At 37.8% G+C, this 14,576-nt stretch overlaps 1 protein-coding gene across 1 annotated transcript in view; it reads right to left on the bottom strand.

The window, feature by feature from the left end:
- Positions 1-3,559: 3,559 nt before the first annotated feature.
- LOC106835803 (gamma-interferon-inducible protein 16-like) overlaps positions 3,560-14,576 on the bottom strand; it is a 70,440-nt gene continuing 59,423 nt past the window's right edge. The window contains exons 14-18 of the mRNA XM_070498070.1: positions 13,324-13,488; positions 9,157-9,324; positions 6,765-7,184; positions 4,991-5,179; positions 3,560-3,870 (exon numbers count right to left, since the gene is read on the bottom strand). Coding sequence (XP_070354171.1) covers positions 3,793-3,870; positions 4,991-5,179; positions 6,765-7,184; positions 9,157-9,324; positions 13,324-13,488 — 1,020 coding nt within the window. The 3' untranslated portion in view covers positions 3,560-3,792. The remainder of the gene's footprint in view (positions 3,871-4,990; positions 5,180-6,764; positions 7,185-9,156; positions 9,325-13,323; positions 13,489-14,576) is intronic.

Genomic DNA, 14,576 nt, shown 5'->3' with positions numbered 1-14,576 from the left:
ATATAAGTACTATTATTAGCCCTATTTTTACAAATGAGGGAACTCAAGCATACTGATCACAATTTCTATATAAAAGTGCATTTCTTTATGTACATAATCACCTATAAATTAATGATAAAAGGTCTGGAAGGATTCACAGTAAACCAAAGATGGTGATTTTCTTTGGTTCTTAAAGTATAATTGCTCTGGTTTTCAACAAGGATTTTAAATTACTTGAATTTTTCTATTGTAAGAATATAGTCATTTATTTTATGGAGGAGTAGACAAAAATTTAGAAATGGCTTTTAAAATTAATCATGGATTCAAGTCCCATGTCTGACCGGGCAAGGGAAACAAAAGAAAAAATGAACAAATGGGACTACATCAAAGTAAAAAGCTTCTGCACAGCAAAGGAAACCATCAACAAAACTAAAGGACAACCTAACAATTGGGAGAAGATATTTTCAAACCACATATCAGATAAGGGGTTAATATCCAAAATATACAAAGAACTAATACAGATCAACAACAAAAAAACCAACACTCCAATTAGAAAATGGGCAAAAGATCTGAACAGAGATTTTTCCAAAGAAGATATACAGATGGCCAACAAGCATATGAAAAAATGCTCAACATCATTAGCTATCAGGGAAATGCAAATCAAAACTACAGTGAGGTATCACCTCACTCCGGTCAGAATGGCTATAATTAACAAGACAGGAAACAACAAATGTTGGAGAGGATATGGAGAGAAGGGAACCCTCGTACACTGCTGGTGGCAGTGCAAACTGGTGCAGCCACTATGGAAAGCAGTTTGGAGTATCCTCAGAAAATTAAGGATAGATCTACCATATGATCCAGCTATTCCACTGCTGGGTATTTATCTAAAGAACTTGAAAACACAAAGGCATAAAGATACTTGCACCCCTATGTTCATTGCAGCATTATACACAATAGCCAAGACTTGGAAGCAACCTAGGTGCCCATCAAGGGACAAATGGATAAAGAAGTTGTGGTATTTATACATGATGGACTACTACTCAGCCATAGGAAATGACGAAATCCGGCCATTTGTGACAACATGGATGGACCTTGAGGGTATTATGCTGAGTGAAATAAGTCAGAGGGAGAAAGTCAAATACCATACGATCTCACTCATAAGTAGAAGATAAAAATGACAAAAAAAAACACACATAGCATTGGAGATTGGACTGGTGGTTACTATTGGGGGAGGGGGTAGGAGGGAGGGCAAAAGGGGTGATTAGGGTCACATGTGAGGGGATGCACTGTAATTAGTGTTTGGGTGGTGAACATGATGTAATGTACACAGAATTTGAAATATGATGTACATCTGAAAAAATAAAAATTAAAAAAATAAATAAATAAAAAATAAAATGGATTGTTTTAGAAAGCTATATTCCACTGATTAGCATAAGATGAAAAAAAAAATTTGTATTTGCCTCATGGGACTGGTAGGAAGTTTAAAAAATGTTTTCTTTATAAAATTAATATGCATCATTATAAATAGCTTGAAAAATCTTCCAAAGTTTCAACAACAAAAAAATAAAATAAAATTAATCATAGAAGTTATAAGACATGTAAAAGGTATAAAAAGTAATGCATATCTCATCATGCAAGTTCAGAGAAAGAACATTGCCAATAGAGTTGGGTATGCCTCTTCTAATCATAGTCATATTTTGATGCTCTAGAGATCCTCTCAGAGATAGCTCTCTGCCTCTTGCATACCTTAAAACCACTTGGTACAACCCAAATCCCTAAGGTGTAAGGCAGGTAAGAATTTCCACAATCTGTCATGACCTTCTCTTTGGTCTAAACACTTCAAATCTAAGGGATGCTCCAGCTCCTTACCTGCATTATGCTGGTCCCAAGGAGGAGCTCCAATACATGGCAATGTGCAAAAGTAGAAGATAGAATGGGGTCGAGGCATGAGAAATTGAAGATGAAGCTATTTAAGTGAAAACAAAATCGAAGAGGCAAACTCTTTTGGGTGCTTTTCTCATTTAGAGACACACTGTCCTTGGAAATGACAAGTTCAAAGGGGAATCAGCATGACATTAGGGATAGCAAAGACATTGATTGGGCAGATCCCTGAAATGACTCCTTCTCTAACTGCTAATTGCCATCATATACATATTCAAGAATAGTCAATTAGAGGAAGTTTACTTAAAGTAATAAGTATACGAAGTTTTAGAATAACTCGGAAAACATATGTCATTTGTGTATGAAGCAGTCCTTTTCCTCAGTGTCCATGGGTCAAATTTTATTTGGAGGAAGTCTTAGCAGTCTGAGACATCTTAGTATGAAATCTGTTTCCTAGTGAGCTGAGTGATGTTGTGATCTTGAGCTTTTCACTCAATCTCTCTGAACTTTAGTTTTGTCATTGCAGATTAGAAAACTAGATCCTATAACTTCTAAGTTCCTTCAAAATCTGGTTTCCCAAAATTATCTTGAAAAAATATGTGTATGTGAATGTTGTTAGAATGATATTGGGCAAGGAAATAAAAAAAGTTCTAAATTTTATTCTTGGCATATTAGCCTACCATGATAAATGAGACATAATCAGAAAGGAGGCAGCACAAGGGAAAACAGCTCATTATTCCTGGAATCTCTGGCCCCAATCATAAAAGTAGAAATGTAATGCCAGTTTTCCTTTGATTAATTGTGCATAAATAGCTTTGGACCTTCATGGTGGGAAATTTTATGTTCTATCCTTCACCACTTCTGCCACATTCACATTCCCCTCCCCCTAACACATTTATCCCAAACCAAAACAATAGGCTGGATTCTAAATTAAGGACTATGATTTACCATCTAACCATCATTAGGAAACTGATTTTCTTTGTCTGTTACTTGTCTTTCTTATTAGAAAAATAAAAAGGAGAGCACTATCAACACTCTAGAACTAGAAGATTAAGTGACACAAAATAAATGTAAAATGCCAGGTATCAAATACGTGATTCCTAAATATATTACAAATTTCAGTTTTAGATATCTACTTTCTGTCATTGTACTCTAAAGTGAATTAATTATTCTTCAGTATTTGCCTAATGCAGGTCTTTGCCTGGGGCAACTTCCTGATGGAATCCACATATGAGAAATGTGAGAACCAGGAAATGTAGTTGGAGAGCTCCTGAGCTGTTGGTACTTGAGTAAGGATTGGAACTGGTTATTTCTCATCAGACAGGGTTAGAACTGCTTCCAACCTACACTCGTGTCTTCGTGCAAATCACCAGAAGCTGCCTCATTTACTAGAGAAAATAACCAATCATTCCTCCTTCAGGAGACCAATTCTCAAAAGATATTTATTGTTCTGGACTAAAGCAACGCTGACACAGGGTTTGGCAATTGAAGGTCAGACTGGATTTCAGTCCCTGTTTGTTGCCTTGCTGGGTTTCTTTGAGCACAGCACAGTCTGTTCAACCAGTCCATTCTTGATCAGAGCCTTATCCTGTAAAGATCACACCCAAAGTATAAGCCCAAATATTGCTTGGGGCCTGTGTATTCCGCCCTGATGTGCAGGCCACATCATCAATGAATTAGACTCCTGAGGAAACACTCCTTTAGAGAAAAAATAACTTTTATTATTTTGGGGGGAATTATAAATAATATAGATATAAAATATGGCATTGAATTGGCACAGAAAAATATAAAAAAGAAAACAAAAAGCACCTGTAACACCCCATTGATAGAATTAATAGCTGGCATATACATTGCTGTATGTCAACCATATATATTTCTTTCTGTGCTTAGATCTTAACTCCATAAACATCATTATTAATGGCATCCACGTTTTTATGAGAACTCTAGTGAGGTTTTCATATATGAATAAGGATTGCGTGGTCGTTTCTTACTTTTCCTGGCCTTGATGACCTTGAAGAAGAAAGAGATTAAGACAGACCAGTTGAGATACAGCTCATCATGAATTTCTCCCTTCACTCACACTGTCTCCTTTCCATGGGCTCTATCCTTTTCTCTCTTCCATTCTAAAAGGTTCTTCTCTCACTCTCACCTATCTTCTTTAAAGATGTCCTGTTTATTGAGTCACCACCCCCTCCTCTTGGTTGGGACCCTGAAATGCGATATTCACTCCTGCCCAGCATGAGTACTTGTGGACAGGCAGGAGGTGTGGGGAACAACAGGAGAGAGGAAGGAGCAGGTGCTCATGCTAAGAGCTCAAGGGAATGTTCTTCCTGGGAAGACAGGGAAGGAAGGGAAGAAAGGTGGGAGGAGGATGCAAAAGGTATCCTGGTGCAATGCAGTGAGGGAAGATTTGGAATGTTTGATTGATGGTCCTGAGAACTGGAAAGACCCAAGAGCATGTGCATTCATGTGTGTCTAGAAACGTCAACCTTTGTATTTGATCTGTTTGTATTTCATTATTAGCCTTTGTTAGTGTTCCAAGAATTCCACATGCATGTGTGCATGAGTCTGACAAGGAATATGAACTTCGTCATGTAGAATCAACCACCTCTGTTTGTTGTTGACCAGAATGTGTAGCTCACAAAAGGCAGGTGACTTTGTGTTCTGAGATGCTCAGGGGCATCCTTGATCACTTAATCTCGTATAAGCTCTATTAAGTATCCTCTGAGATAGAAGATATTTCCTCCATTTTATAGATGATGAGCCTGAGGTTGCTAGTGTTTAAGTTCATTAGTCAACTAGCAAATCACAGAGGCAGAATTTGAAACAAATATGCCCTAATGAAGCCCAAATTTGCTAATCTCCCTGCTTTGATAAATGGGACCAATTCTACATATTTAGCATAGATATAATATCCTTATGATGTCTATCTGGAGTTTCTCTCTTCAATTTGATTAAAAATATCCTTCTTTTAAAAAGAAAGACTGATGGAAAGAAAGAATGTTTACACCCACTTAAATAGAAGGATTAGTTCTTTTTCCACCTGTTTGATTCTTTGAGTAATAGCAGCAGTTTAGTTTTCTGAAAGTCTTCTACTTTAGAAGGATGATGTTCCCCCAGAAGTTCCCACCTTGACGAAACTGTGAATTACAGATCTCAGCTGCCACTTCTTCTCACTTAATGCCAATTCAAAGCAGGTTAGTTTAAGTTTATCGCCTTCTTCACAGTTGATTTGGGTCAGTCGTCCATACATCCTAACTTCTATCTTCCCTGTATTATCTTTTATTTCATAATAAACGAATTGATTCCTAACCGTTTTCTGCAAAAGAAAGACAACATTCATCCTCTGAGAACTGAATCGGCAATATCCACATCTATGAGAAACACGCAGTGTTAGTGAAACTTTTTTCTGTGATAAGTTAATTTATGAGCTGTAGGTCCAGAATTACAGGTACCAAATAACATATCTCTTTCAGAGAATTCTCCCTTTTGAATCCTCTATCTAGCTTTCCTTCTTATAGATCTTTGTCTCCTAGGTTCTTCGAGAAGAATTGATTACTTTCCTAATTTTTCCTGCTTCCATCTGAGAATTGCTGACATTTCTTAAGGAACTTGGACATATAGTCAAATGCCACATAATGAGGTTTTGGTCCAAGATGGTGGTCCCAAAAGACTAACCACACAGCCTAGGTGTGTAGTAGTCTATACCATCTAGGTTTGTGTCAGTATACTCTATGATGTTCCCTCAACAACGAAATTGCGTAAGGATGTTTTCTCAGAATGTATCCCCAACATACAGCAACACATGACTGTAGTGGGATCTGATAACCTTTACAGGTTTCTTGTCACCTACCAGAGATCAGAGAAAGAAGGCCATTCATGCTTCTTTCTAAGTTTGAGAAAGATTGTAGCAAGTCCTCATTAAGTAGGTTGCAATATCAATATGTAATTCTTTCTTCTATCTTCTCTATTTATTCGTTCTTGACCAATCTGCCCAAATCTTGACTCTAAATCATCTAGTCCCATTGTTCTTGTTTCTATCTTACTTACTTTACTCCTTAATTCTACAAATGCATATATGTGCACAGTCATTTAAACAGAGTGTGCGGAAAACAACAGGGGTAAAAGTAAAGAGACACCCTAGAAGACATACAATGGAGTATAAAACAATGCTTCATATAAAAAGTTAGGTCAGCTAAACTTAGTACTTATATGATGTTTTGGACTGAAATATCTATCCTAATTCTAACAATTCACCAAAATTCTGTATTTTATTGTCCATATTCATACATTGAAGTGTTAACCTACACGATTTCTCTATTCTTTTCAATGTCCGCATTTCTCTTATTAGTTAATGCCAAAGTCAGTTGCTCAACAATTTTTTGATGGATAATATGAAGAGGTAAGAGCACTTTAGAGTTCAGATGACCAGAGTCTCAGCTACCTGTTGGAAGAACTGCATTCTAGGGCAGAGTAGTCGATTGATTTCTTAGTCTGGTTGTCACAACTGGAAACCAAGCTTAAGAGAGTAATTCTTTATGCACAATTAAGCTGTCACTGAAACAGATGAGGCAGAACTCAAAGAAACTAAATCATAAGGATGTATATATTGATCAAAACTCTGCACTGTCTTGTCCAAAGGTGGCTGTCAATGGATCATCATAGCCAAAAAAAAAAAAACAAAAACAAAACAAAACAAGATTTCTGGGGAATCTCCACAGAACTTGCATGTTGTTACCTTGAGATGAACAATGTTCAGAGATCATCTCTCTCAGATCCTGAAGTGGTCAGGGGGACACAGAGTTCCTGTGTTTAGGACTTTAACCACTCTCCAAATGGCAAATTAAGGCTTTAAAATTCTGATATTACAGGAGAAATGTCACAAAACAAGAGTGTGGTCTTACCTTATGCACCTGATATACCCCATTCACAAATGTTCCTGGAGCTTGCAAGTACAGACGATTGATTTTAGGAGTTGCATTTGCACTTGCAATCAAGCTTTTTGAGATCTCCATCTTTCGGTCAGCATTAACATCAGACACAGATGAGGCATTGTACACCTCCAGAAACCCATTGCGGCCAATATAGTCTGATATAGCAATGACTTTCTTTGGAATGAACTTCTCCTTCAGGTTGACATCAAAAACCTTCACTTGGAAGAACTGGTTGTCAGCAGCTACTGTGGCGTGAAACATTTTTCTCTCCCCTTTGCTGACAGCATATGCAAATGGTTCTGTTGCTTTCAGTACCATCACTTCTTTGGGGCCCCTCTGGAAACCTTCTTCTCTGGAAGCTTCTTTAGGTACAGCCTTCAATCTTGGTTTCTACATTTAAGTACACACCAAAACCAGATAAAATTTAGAACAGAAATACAGATCACTCTCTGGTGAGAACTTTCTCAGGCTGGATGTTCAGCTTCAATGAACACTGTAATCAGGTGACTTGGAAATTCCTAGACTAATATGGCTGACATGGTATAATTTATCTAATAGAAGAAATGAGGAAGATTTAAACAGAAATATTACTTGTTTTCTTCATTTTTTATAATTTTTGGAGGAAGAATATCTTTCTTTAAAAAGAATTAACTGAAGAAAAAAATTCTTTCTCCTAGGAAGAGCTATGCAGAGTGTAAGCGCTTTGAGCAACAGCAATGCTATTGTGTAGCAATTCCTAATAGAGATGAAAATGAAAAAATAATATTAATTTATCCTATCAACTCATTCTAGTGAGCAAAGTAGGATATAAATAGGGAAGAAAATAAGCCATCCTTAATATCAGTGAGAGTGGACAATGACTCCAATCATAAACCACAGATTCTTTCTGAAACAATCCCGGTAGATGTGACAATTTAAAGACCAAAATCACAAAGCTCCTTTCCAAAAAAGCAGTGTTGTGTTGAAAGGGGTTAGTAAGACTGCCAGTGGAAGAACTCCATGTCCTTTCCTAATTTGGAAATGTTCTGGATAGAGGCTCTTGAAGAGTAGCAGAATCAACCATCCCAAAAAATGTCTCTCTGGCATAAGATTGTTTTGAAAAACAGCAGACACAGGAGAGGATTTATAAACATGATAGAAGTTCTAACCTGGAAAATTACACTGTCCACAACTTGTGGGTCATGAGGCTCAACTTTGATTGACTTCTCATCAATGTGGCCAATTCACCTTGGGTTCAGGAAGCTCATTGCCAGCACAAGTTAGTCAGTAACAAGAAATCTCTTGATAGTAACAACAGCAGCACCCTGACAAGAAGTGCTCGTGACTTAAGGAAGAAATTATGTAGTTACTTTCAGAGTAGCAAAAGAAGACTTGATGGACACATGTTCCCATAGGCCACATTGAGAATGTAGGGAATACTGGCAATAACCTAAGGTTAAATAATATAGGATCAAAGTTCTAATTTATTAAGGAACCCTGCCGTTATTCTTGTACATTAAAATAATAATTTAAATTTGTATTGGTAGATTAAAATAACAGTTCCAGATGTAGTAAGTGAAGAAGAAAACTCTGGATTATAGAAAAATATGTATAATGTGATCCAACCTGGGACAAAATGATATTCTTTGTTTATACATACCAAAAGATAAAGTTAGAAAGACTATTTACCAAAATGTAGCATTTTATAGAGGAGAGTTATCAAAGAGTTAAAATTTAATTATTTTTGTCCATGTGTCTACATTTCCTAAATTTTTTAAGATGATATTGTTTACAAAATTAAAAATGAAAGAGAGAGGCTGGCCCCATGGCCTAGTGATTCATTTTGGCACACTCTTCTTAGATGATCCGGGTTCGGTTCCTAGGCATGTACCTACACCACTCATCAGTGGCCATGCTGTAGCAGAGATCCACATACAAAATAGAGGAAGATTGGCACAGATGTTAGCTAAGGGTGAATCTCAGAAAAAATAAAAAAGAAAGAAAAAGAATTGGTAGCAGTGCTTTGTTTGACCCTGTATTTCTCCACCCTATTCCACCCTAAGCTCTGTCTTCCACTGCGTATTGAGGGAAAATCAAAAATAAAATTAAATGAACAAATGGCTAATTATACCCAGCAGAGAATACATATAATTAGGTGCTCACTGACTCATAGATTATCCTTATGCAAAGAAGGGTACAGAATAAGGGTTAGAGTTCACATTTACGTAGCAGCTTATCTCAAAATATACGTTTGATAAAAAATGTGTGACTTAAAGAAAGAATTGTATATAGTAGGGGATTAGTGAGAAGGTCCTTCATGGTTCTACTGATCCTTGTCATTATGTTTTAGGGAGGGGAGATATTGGAAACAGGAAACTGGTACCTTGATTAAGGAACTGCTGGATGGGGTTGGTGGTGGCATCTGAGGCATCTGGCGACAGCCCTCAGTTGGGCATGTGCTGGTTGTTGGAGCTTCTGGAAGCAGACTCTGCTCCCAGAATAGTTTCATTCTCTTGGAGTCATCAGTTTTAGTGATGGTGTCTTTCCTTTTCTTAAGCAAAAAATACATATGTGTATTTTTCCTAGTTAATGACTTTCAATATCAAATGAATAACTTCATACTCTGTCTTCGTGTCTTTCTCTCTCTCTCTCACACACACACGCACACACACACACACACAAGAGAGGATCTTCACTCTGACAATCTTCTCTGGAGTAACAGCACATCTTCAGATGCCCCCAACCCCTCCTCAGCTTGGAGCCCAACCAAGATTACAAACCTCACTCTGCAAATGTTAAAAGCTTGGGTGATTGAAATTTCATTGGTCTGTTATGGAATTCTTGTTTTACCTCTGCTGCAAACAGCCCTATGTCAACTTCATCAAGATAACACTTGGAGTTTTTCAATGGTAGAAAATTCTACTGGGCTATAATGGAAGCAAGTCTCAGAACAATGTCGGACTCACTTAGGGACGTTTTATTAATGAAGTCTTTTACTATCTTGTGTATTTGCCAAATAAGCGAATCAGTTTCTATCATCTGCTCTTCAGGCCCAGGAAACTAGGTCTCCATCTATTTTTGAATGCTTTGTTTATCCCCATATGGAGAAATTCCCTCAAATTCGTAACTCTAGAGGCAGGATTCTGCTCTCTATGTAGTCTGCATCAGGAAACAAAATCCTTCAGAGTTCTGAACAATAAACAGAAACAAAAGATATCACCCAGGGCATTCCCAGTACCTGGACTTTCATAATTGTTTATGTAAGGGCAGGAAGTTTCTGTAAAATCATTTATCTTGACTATCTGTGATTTCTCTAATGAAAGCCCATTTCTAATGTTCTACATCCAAGATAAATTTGCCGCAGTTCTTTTCCTTTTTTTTTTTTTAAAGATTGGCACCTGAGCTAAGATCTGTTGCCAATATTTTTGTTTTTGCTTCTTCTTATTCTTCTCAAAGGCCCCACAGTACATAGTTGTATTCTATTTGCAGTTTCCTCTAGTTGTGCTATGTGGGACACCACCTCAGCATAGCCTGATGAGCGGTGCTAGGTCCATGCCCAGGATGGGAACTGGCAAAACCCTGGGCTCACGAAGCAGAACGCAGGAACTTAACTACTCTGCCTCAGGGCCAGCCCCTTGCCACAGTTCTTACCTCTTCTAGCACTCATGTATCTAATTCACGAGGTGTCACTTGTTGATAAATTTATAGATGAAGGAGCTGCTTGAAATATCTGCACCTCACCTGCAGCTTCCTGATCAGGACACCCTCTGACCACACCGGTACCTCATTCCTCATTAGAAGGATTACACAGCCTGGGCTATGGAAATGAACTTGAACCATAAGACTGTCTAATTATAAATTTTTAAAAATAAATTACAAGTATTGTAACAGCTATACTCTGACTCTGGAATCTTTATATGCCATTAAATGTTCAAGTTGTAGAGTTCAATTAGGTTGGATTTGAATCCTGGCTCTAACTTCCACTATGTTTGTGATCTTGGGGAAGATATTTAACCTCTATGAACTTCAGTTTTCTCATAAGTGAAATGGGAGTAACAGTGGTATCCTCACGTGGTATTATAGAGAATAAATGAGATAATGTACACAAAGACCACGTTTTAGAGACCAGCAACACTAAACGTTCAATACATAGAAATATCAATATTGTAATTATTATTTCATAGTCAACACATGGGTTTGTATTCCTCCTCTTATCCACAGATGTGCAGGGGAACAGAATTTGTTTCTCTTTGGCTTGATTATTTTTAAGAACAAAGACACAGGAAGAAACTTTGACCTTCCCCACAAAGGCCTAAACGAATTTAAGATAGAAGGTGTGTTTCAGAAGGAGTTAATAGCATAGATAACTATAATAGTAGTGGGGAGGAGCCTAGCAAGGCCCATTTGATCAAAGTCCTCTCCCTGTCTCATAGTCTTTGCAAGGAATGGCAAACATCTGTTTACCGAACATTTGGTCTTCCATCTTTCTGTGAATTGCCTTCCTCCCCTTGAAGTCCCAAATTACTACCCTAAACATTCTCTTTTGTCTTTAGCTGAAGATGGTATTTAAGGTGGTGGCTTTGGCCATTTTGGTGAGTTACTCAGTTTTCCTGGGTTTTTCCCACGTATATATGTTATTAAACTTCTTTTATTTTCTCCTGTTATTCTGTCTCATGACAATTAAATTCTTACAGGATAGAGGAATATTTCTTCCTCCCCTACAGATGTTTTATGCATTATGTTGACCTTCTTAATGGAAATCCTAGACAGAGGTGTTATGGGAAGCATTTTATTAAAGAAGCTTTTCTAGTCACTTCTGCCACCTATAGTAATTTAATCTCATTGACAAGAACATCTTGAACATCTTTCAAAATCAATTAAACCAAAAAATTCCATAAGAAAGTAGTACTTAGATGCTAAAATGCACTATTTTATTGGATAATATTTAAAAATAGTAATTGACTGTTTTTCATTCAGATTTTTTCCTTAACCATTGTACTCTATTCTTGAATCAAGCCATTCTGTGCTCTTTGCTTTGTGGGAGACCATAGGAGCAGGAGTCAAGGATAATATTGGTTTGCTTCTGATATTGAATCCCAAAAGCAAACAGAGCCCATATTATAGAGACAATTTTTGAGAGACTCCATAATGAACAAGAGCAAGGCTTTCCTGCTCATTTAATGAATCATGGAATGGTCAGACACCCTTTTGGCAGGCCTGCTATAGAGGTGGCTGGACCCCAAAGAAGAAATGACGTATGGCGTGTTTAGGTAATGAATTTGAGAATGAAGATGAGCCTCCCTGAGATTCCTGTGCTTGAAGGAGGTTTCAAAGAAGCATAATGATTCTTCTGGGAATAGAAATGACTGTGTCACATGTTTAGGCAAATGGGGCCTTAGTGTCACTCCCAAGCCTGTGTGCATAGAAAAAATAGAATTGTCTTGAGATGCCCACGTTTGTGATTGCACTTAGCAGAGAGACAGTGGGCCAGAACTTTCAATGACTAGACAATGTCCACCTAGGCCTAGAGGGAAATGGCCACAGGTTGCTAGCTCCATCCCACAAACAAAAACTGGAGAGACTACAAAGGGAGTTAGGAATTATTGAAACTAACAACAGTAAGAATGACAAGAAAACAAAACTTGAGAAATCTTCCCTCATTTGTCTTTAACTGCTATGTATGAGGTGGTGTAGGGGGCTTCAGCCCGAGTCAGACGGCAGCTCTATGCTAGGGTGACAAACTATGTTAGACGATAGTAATTTAAATTCCACTTTTGCCTGTTCCTCAAGTTGCCTGCCTATTCATCTCAGAAATAGCTATTGTACCCCTGTGTGAAGGTAACCACAGGGAACATATCAGGTAGAACAAAAGGCACCCTAGGATAGGAGTTGATGTGTGCATGTGTGCACTCACTTTTCCACTTTGGTCCTGTCTTTCCCAGGGAAATAGTACCTATAATCTGAGGTTAAAGTGCAGTAAGGAAGAAAAATGTACATTTATTACAGGTGTGACAATAATAAACAGTAAAAATAAAGGGAGCAGTGAAAGCCAACCATGGGAATATCCGATGTATTCTGGGAGGAGGATAGTAATGAAGACTTGCCTGAGGAAGAGATTCAGGTTTGCACCTAAAAGTTGTAGACACTTGAACCAGTGGTGAATCAGGACAAATGATTCCAAACAAAAAATGGAGCAGAGGTCAAAACATCTGACATGGAAAGGAGCATAGAGTTTTGAAAATAAACTCTGTAGTATGGTCACTGAGAAAAGGGGAATTAGGGGAAGAACACACTCACAGTCATTTCTACTTGTCTGGCCACCTACCCCCTCCCTCTGTACTCAATCCAAGAGACTATTTTATAAACACATGCTTTTCAAATAGCAAAGGAGTTAGAATCTCGTAGGATTTCAAAATATACTCTGATAAATGAATGAGTGATTATATTAAATAAATTGTATATTGTGGGAGATCAGATGGGAAGCTCTTCCAAGATTATGATGATCCTCGTACTTATGTTGCATGGAGGCACAAGGAATGGGACCAGGTACCTTGTTTGAGGAACTGCTGGATGGGACTGGTAGAAGCATCTGAGGAGTCTGGGGACGGAGCTCCGATGGGCATGAGCTTGTTGCTGAAGTTTCCCGAAGCTGACTTTGTTTTGGGGATAGCATCTTTTTGGAGTTATTAGTTTTTATGGTCATGCCATTACTTTTCTGGAGAAAGATATTTTTTTTTACTTATTTCTGGATAATGATTTTAAAAATTACACAGAACACACCTTATTCTTTTCTTTCTTTTTTAAAAGGGATCTTAACTTCTCAATTTTCTCTGGAATAACAGCACATAATCAGATATGTGCATTACCTACTCTCTTCCAGTTCAAGTGGGATTACAGATTTCACTCTGCAAATATTAAAAGCTCAGATGAAATTTCATTGGTTTGAGATAGAATCCAGATTCTACATCTGCTGTACACTGGCCTATGTCAACTTGGTCATGCACATTTATTGGTAGATAACCTTCCCAGGTTATAAGGGAAGCAAATGTCAGCCCAACGTTTGCTGCATTTATGGATGGTTATTAACTGTGACTTTCTCATCAAACAAATATACAAATAGTTTCCTGACATCTGCTCTTCAGTCTCCTAGAAATGCATCTCTTTGATATTTTGGGAGAGATTATTGGTAGAAATATGGATTCTTGGAACTAACAACAAGAAAACAAAACCAAAAATTGAGAAACCTTTATAAAGGAAGTCTGTCTTCAATTGGTGTATGTGGGGTGGTGGTAGAGATGTACCCTGAGTGAGAGGGCAGCTTGGGTCTTGGGTGAGAAACTATATTAGAGAATAGCGTTTTAAATTCGGCTCTTGCCTACCCTTTATGCTGTCTTGGGGTAATCTTTCCTTACCCGTTCACCTCAGGTACAGGCTTCATTGTCCCGTGTTGCATGTAACCACAGGATGAAACAAAAGAAAGGAGTTGATGCATGCAGATATGTACTCAATTTCCTAACCTAGTCTTGTCTTCCCCTGGGAAAGGGTACCTATAATCTGAGTTTATTGTCTAGTACGGAAGAAAGATGTAAATTTACTACAGTTGTGATAAGAGCTATAAAAGAATAGTGAAGGGTCCTGTGAGGCAAAGAACCAGAATATCTTCTGATCTTTTTTGGGGAATGGGGGTATCAGTGAGGACTGCCTGAGGAAGGGATTCAGGCCAGCACTTGAAGGTTGAATAATGAATTCCAAATCAAGGAAATAGCATGTGCCAAAACAGCTGACATGGGAAGGTGCATAGAA

The sequence above is a fragment of the Equus asinus genome, chromosome 25 (genome assembly GCF_041296235.1).
Source record: "Equus asinus isolate D_3611 breed Donkey chromosome 25, EquAss-T2T_v2, whole genome shotgun sequence".
In the NCBI taxonomy this organism is placed as follows: domain Eukaryota; kingdom Metazoa; phylum Chordata; class Mammalia; order Perissodactyla; family Equidae; genus Equus; species Equus asinus.
This window is presented reverse-complemented; position numbering and strand designations above follow the sequence as displayed.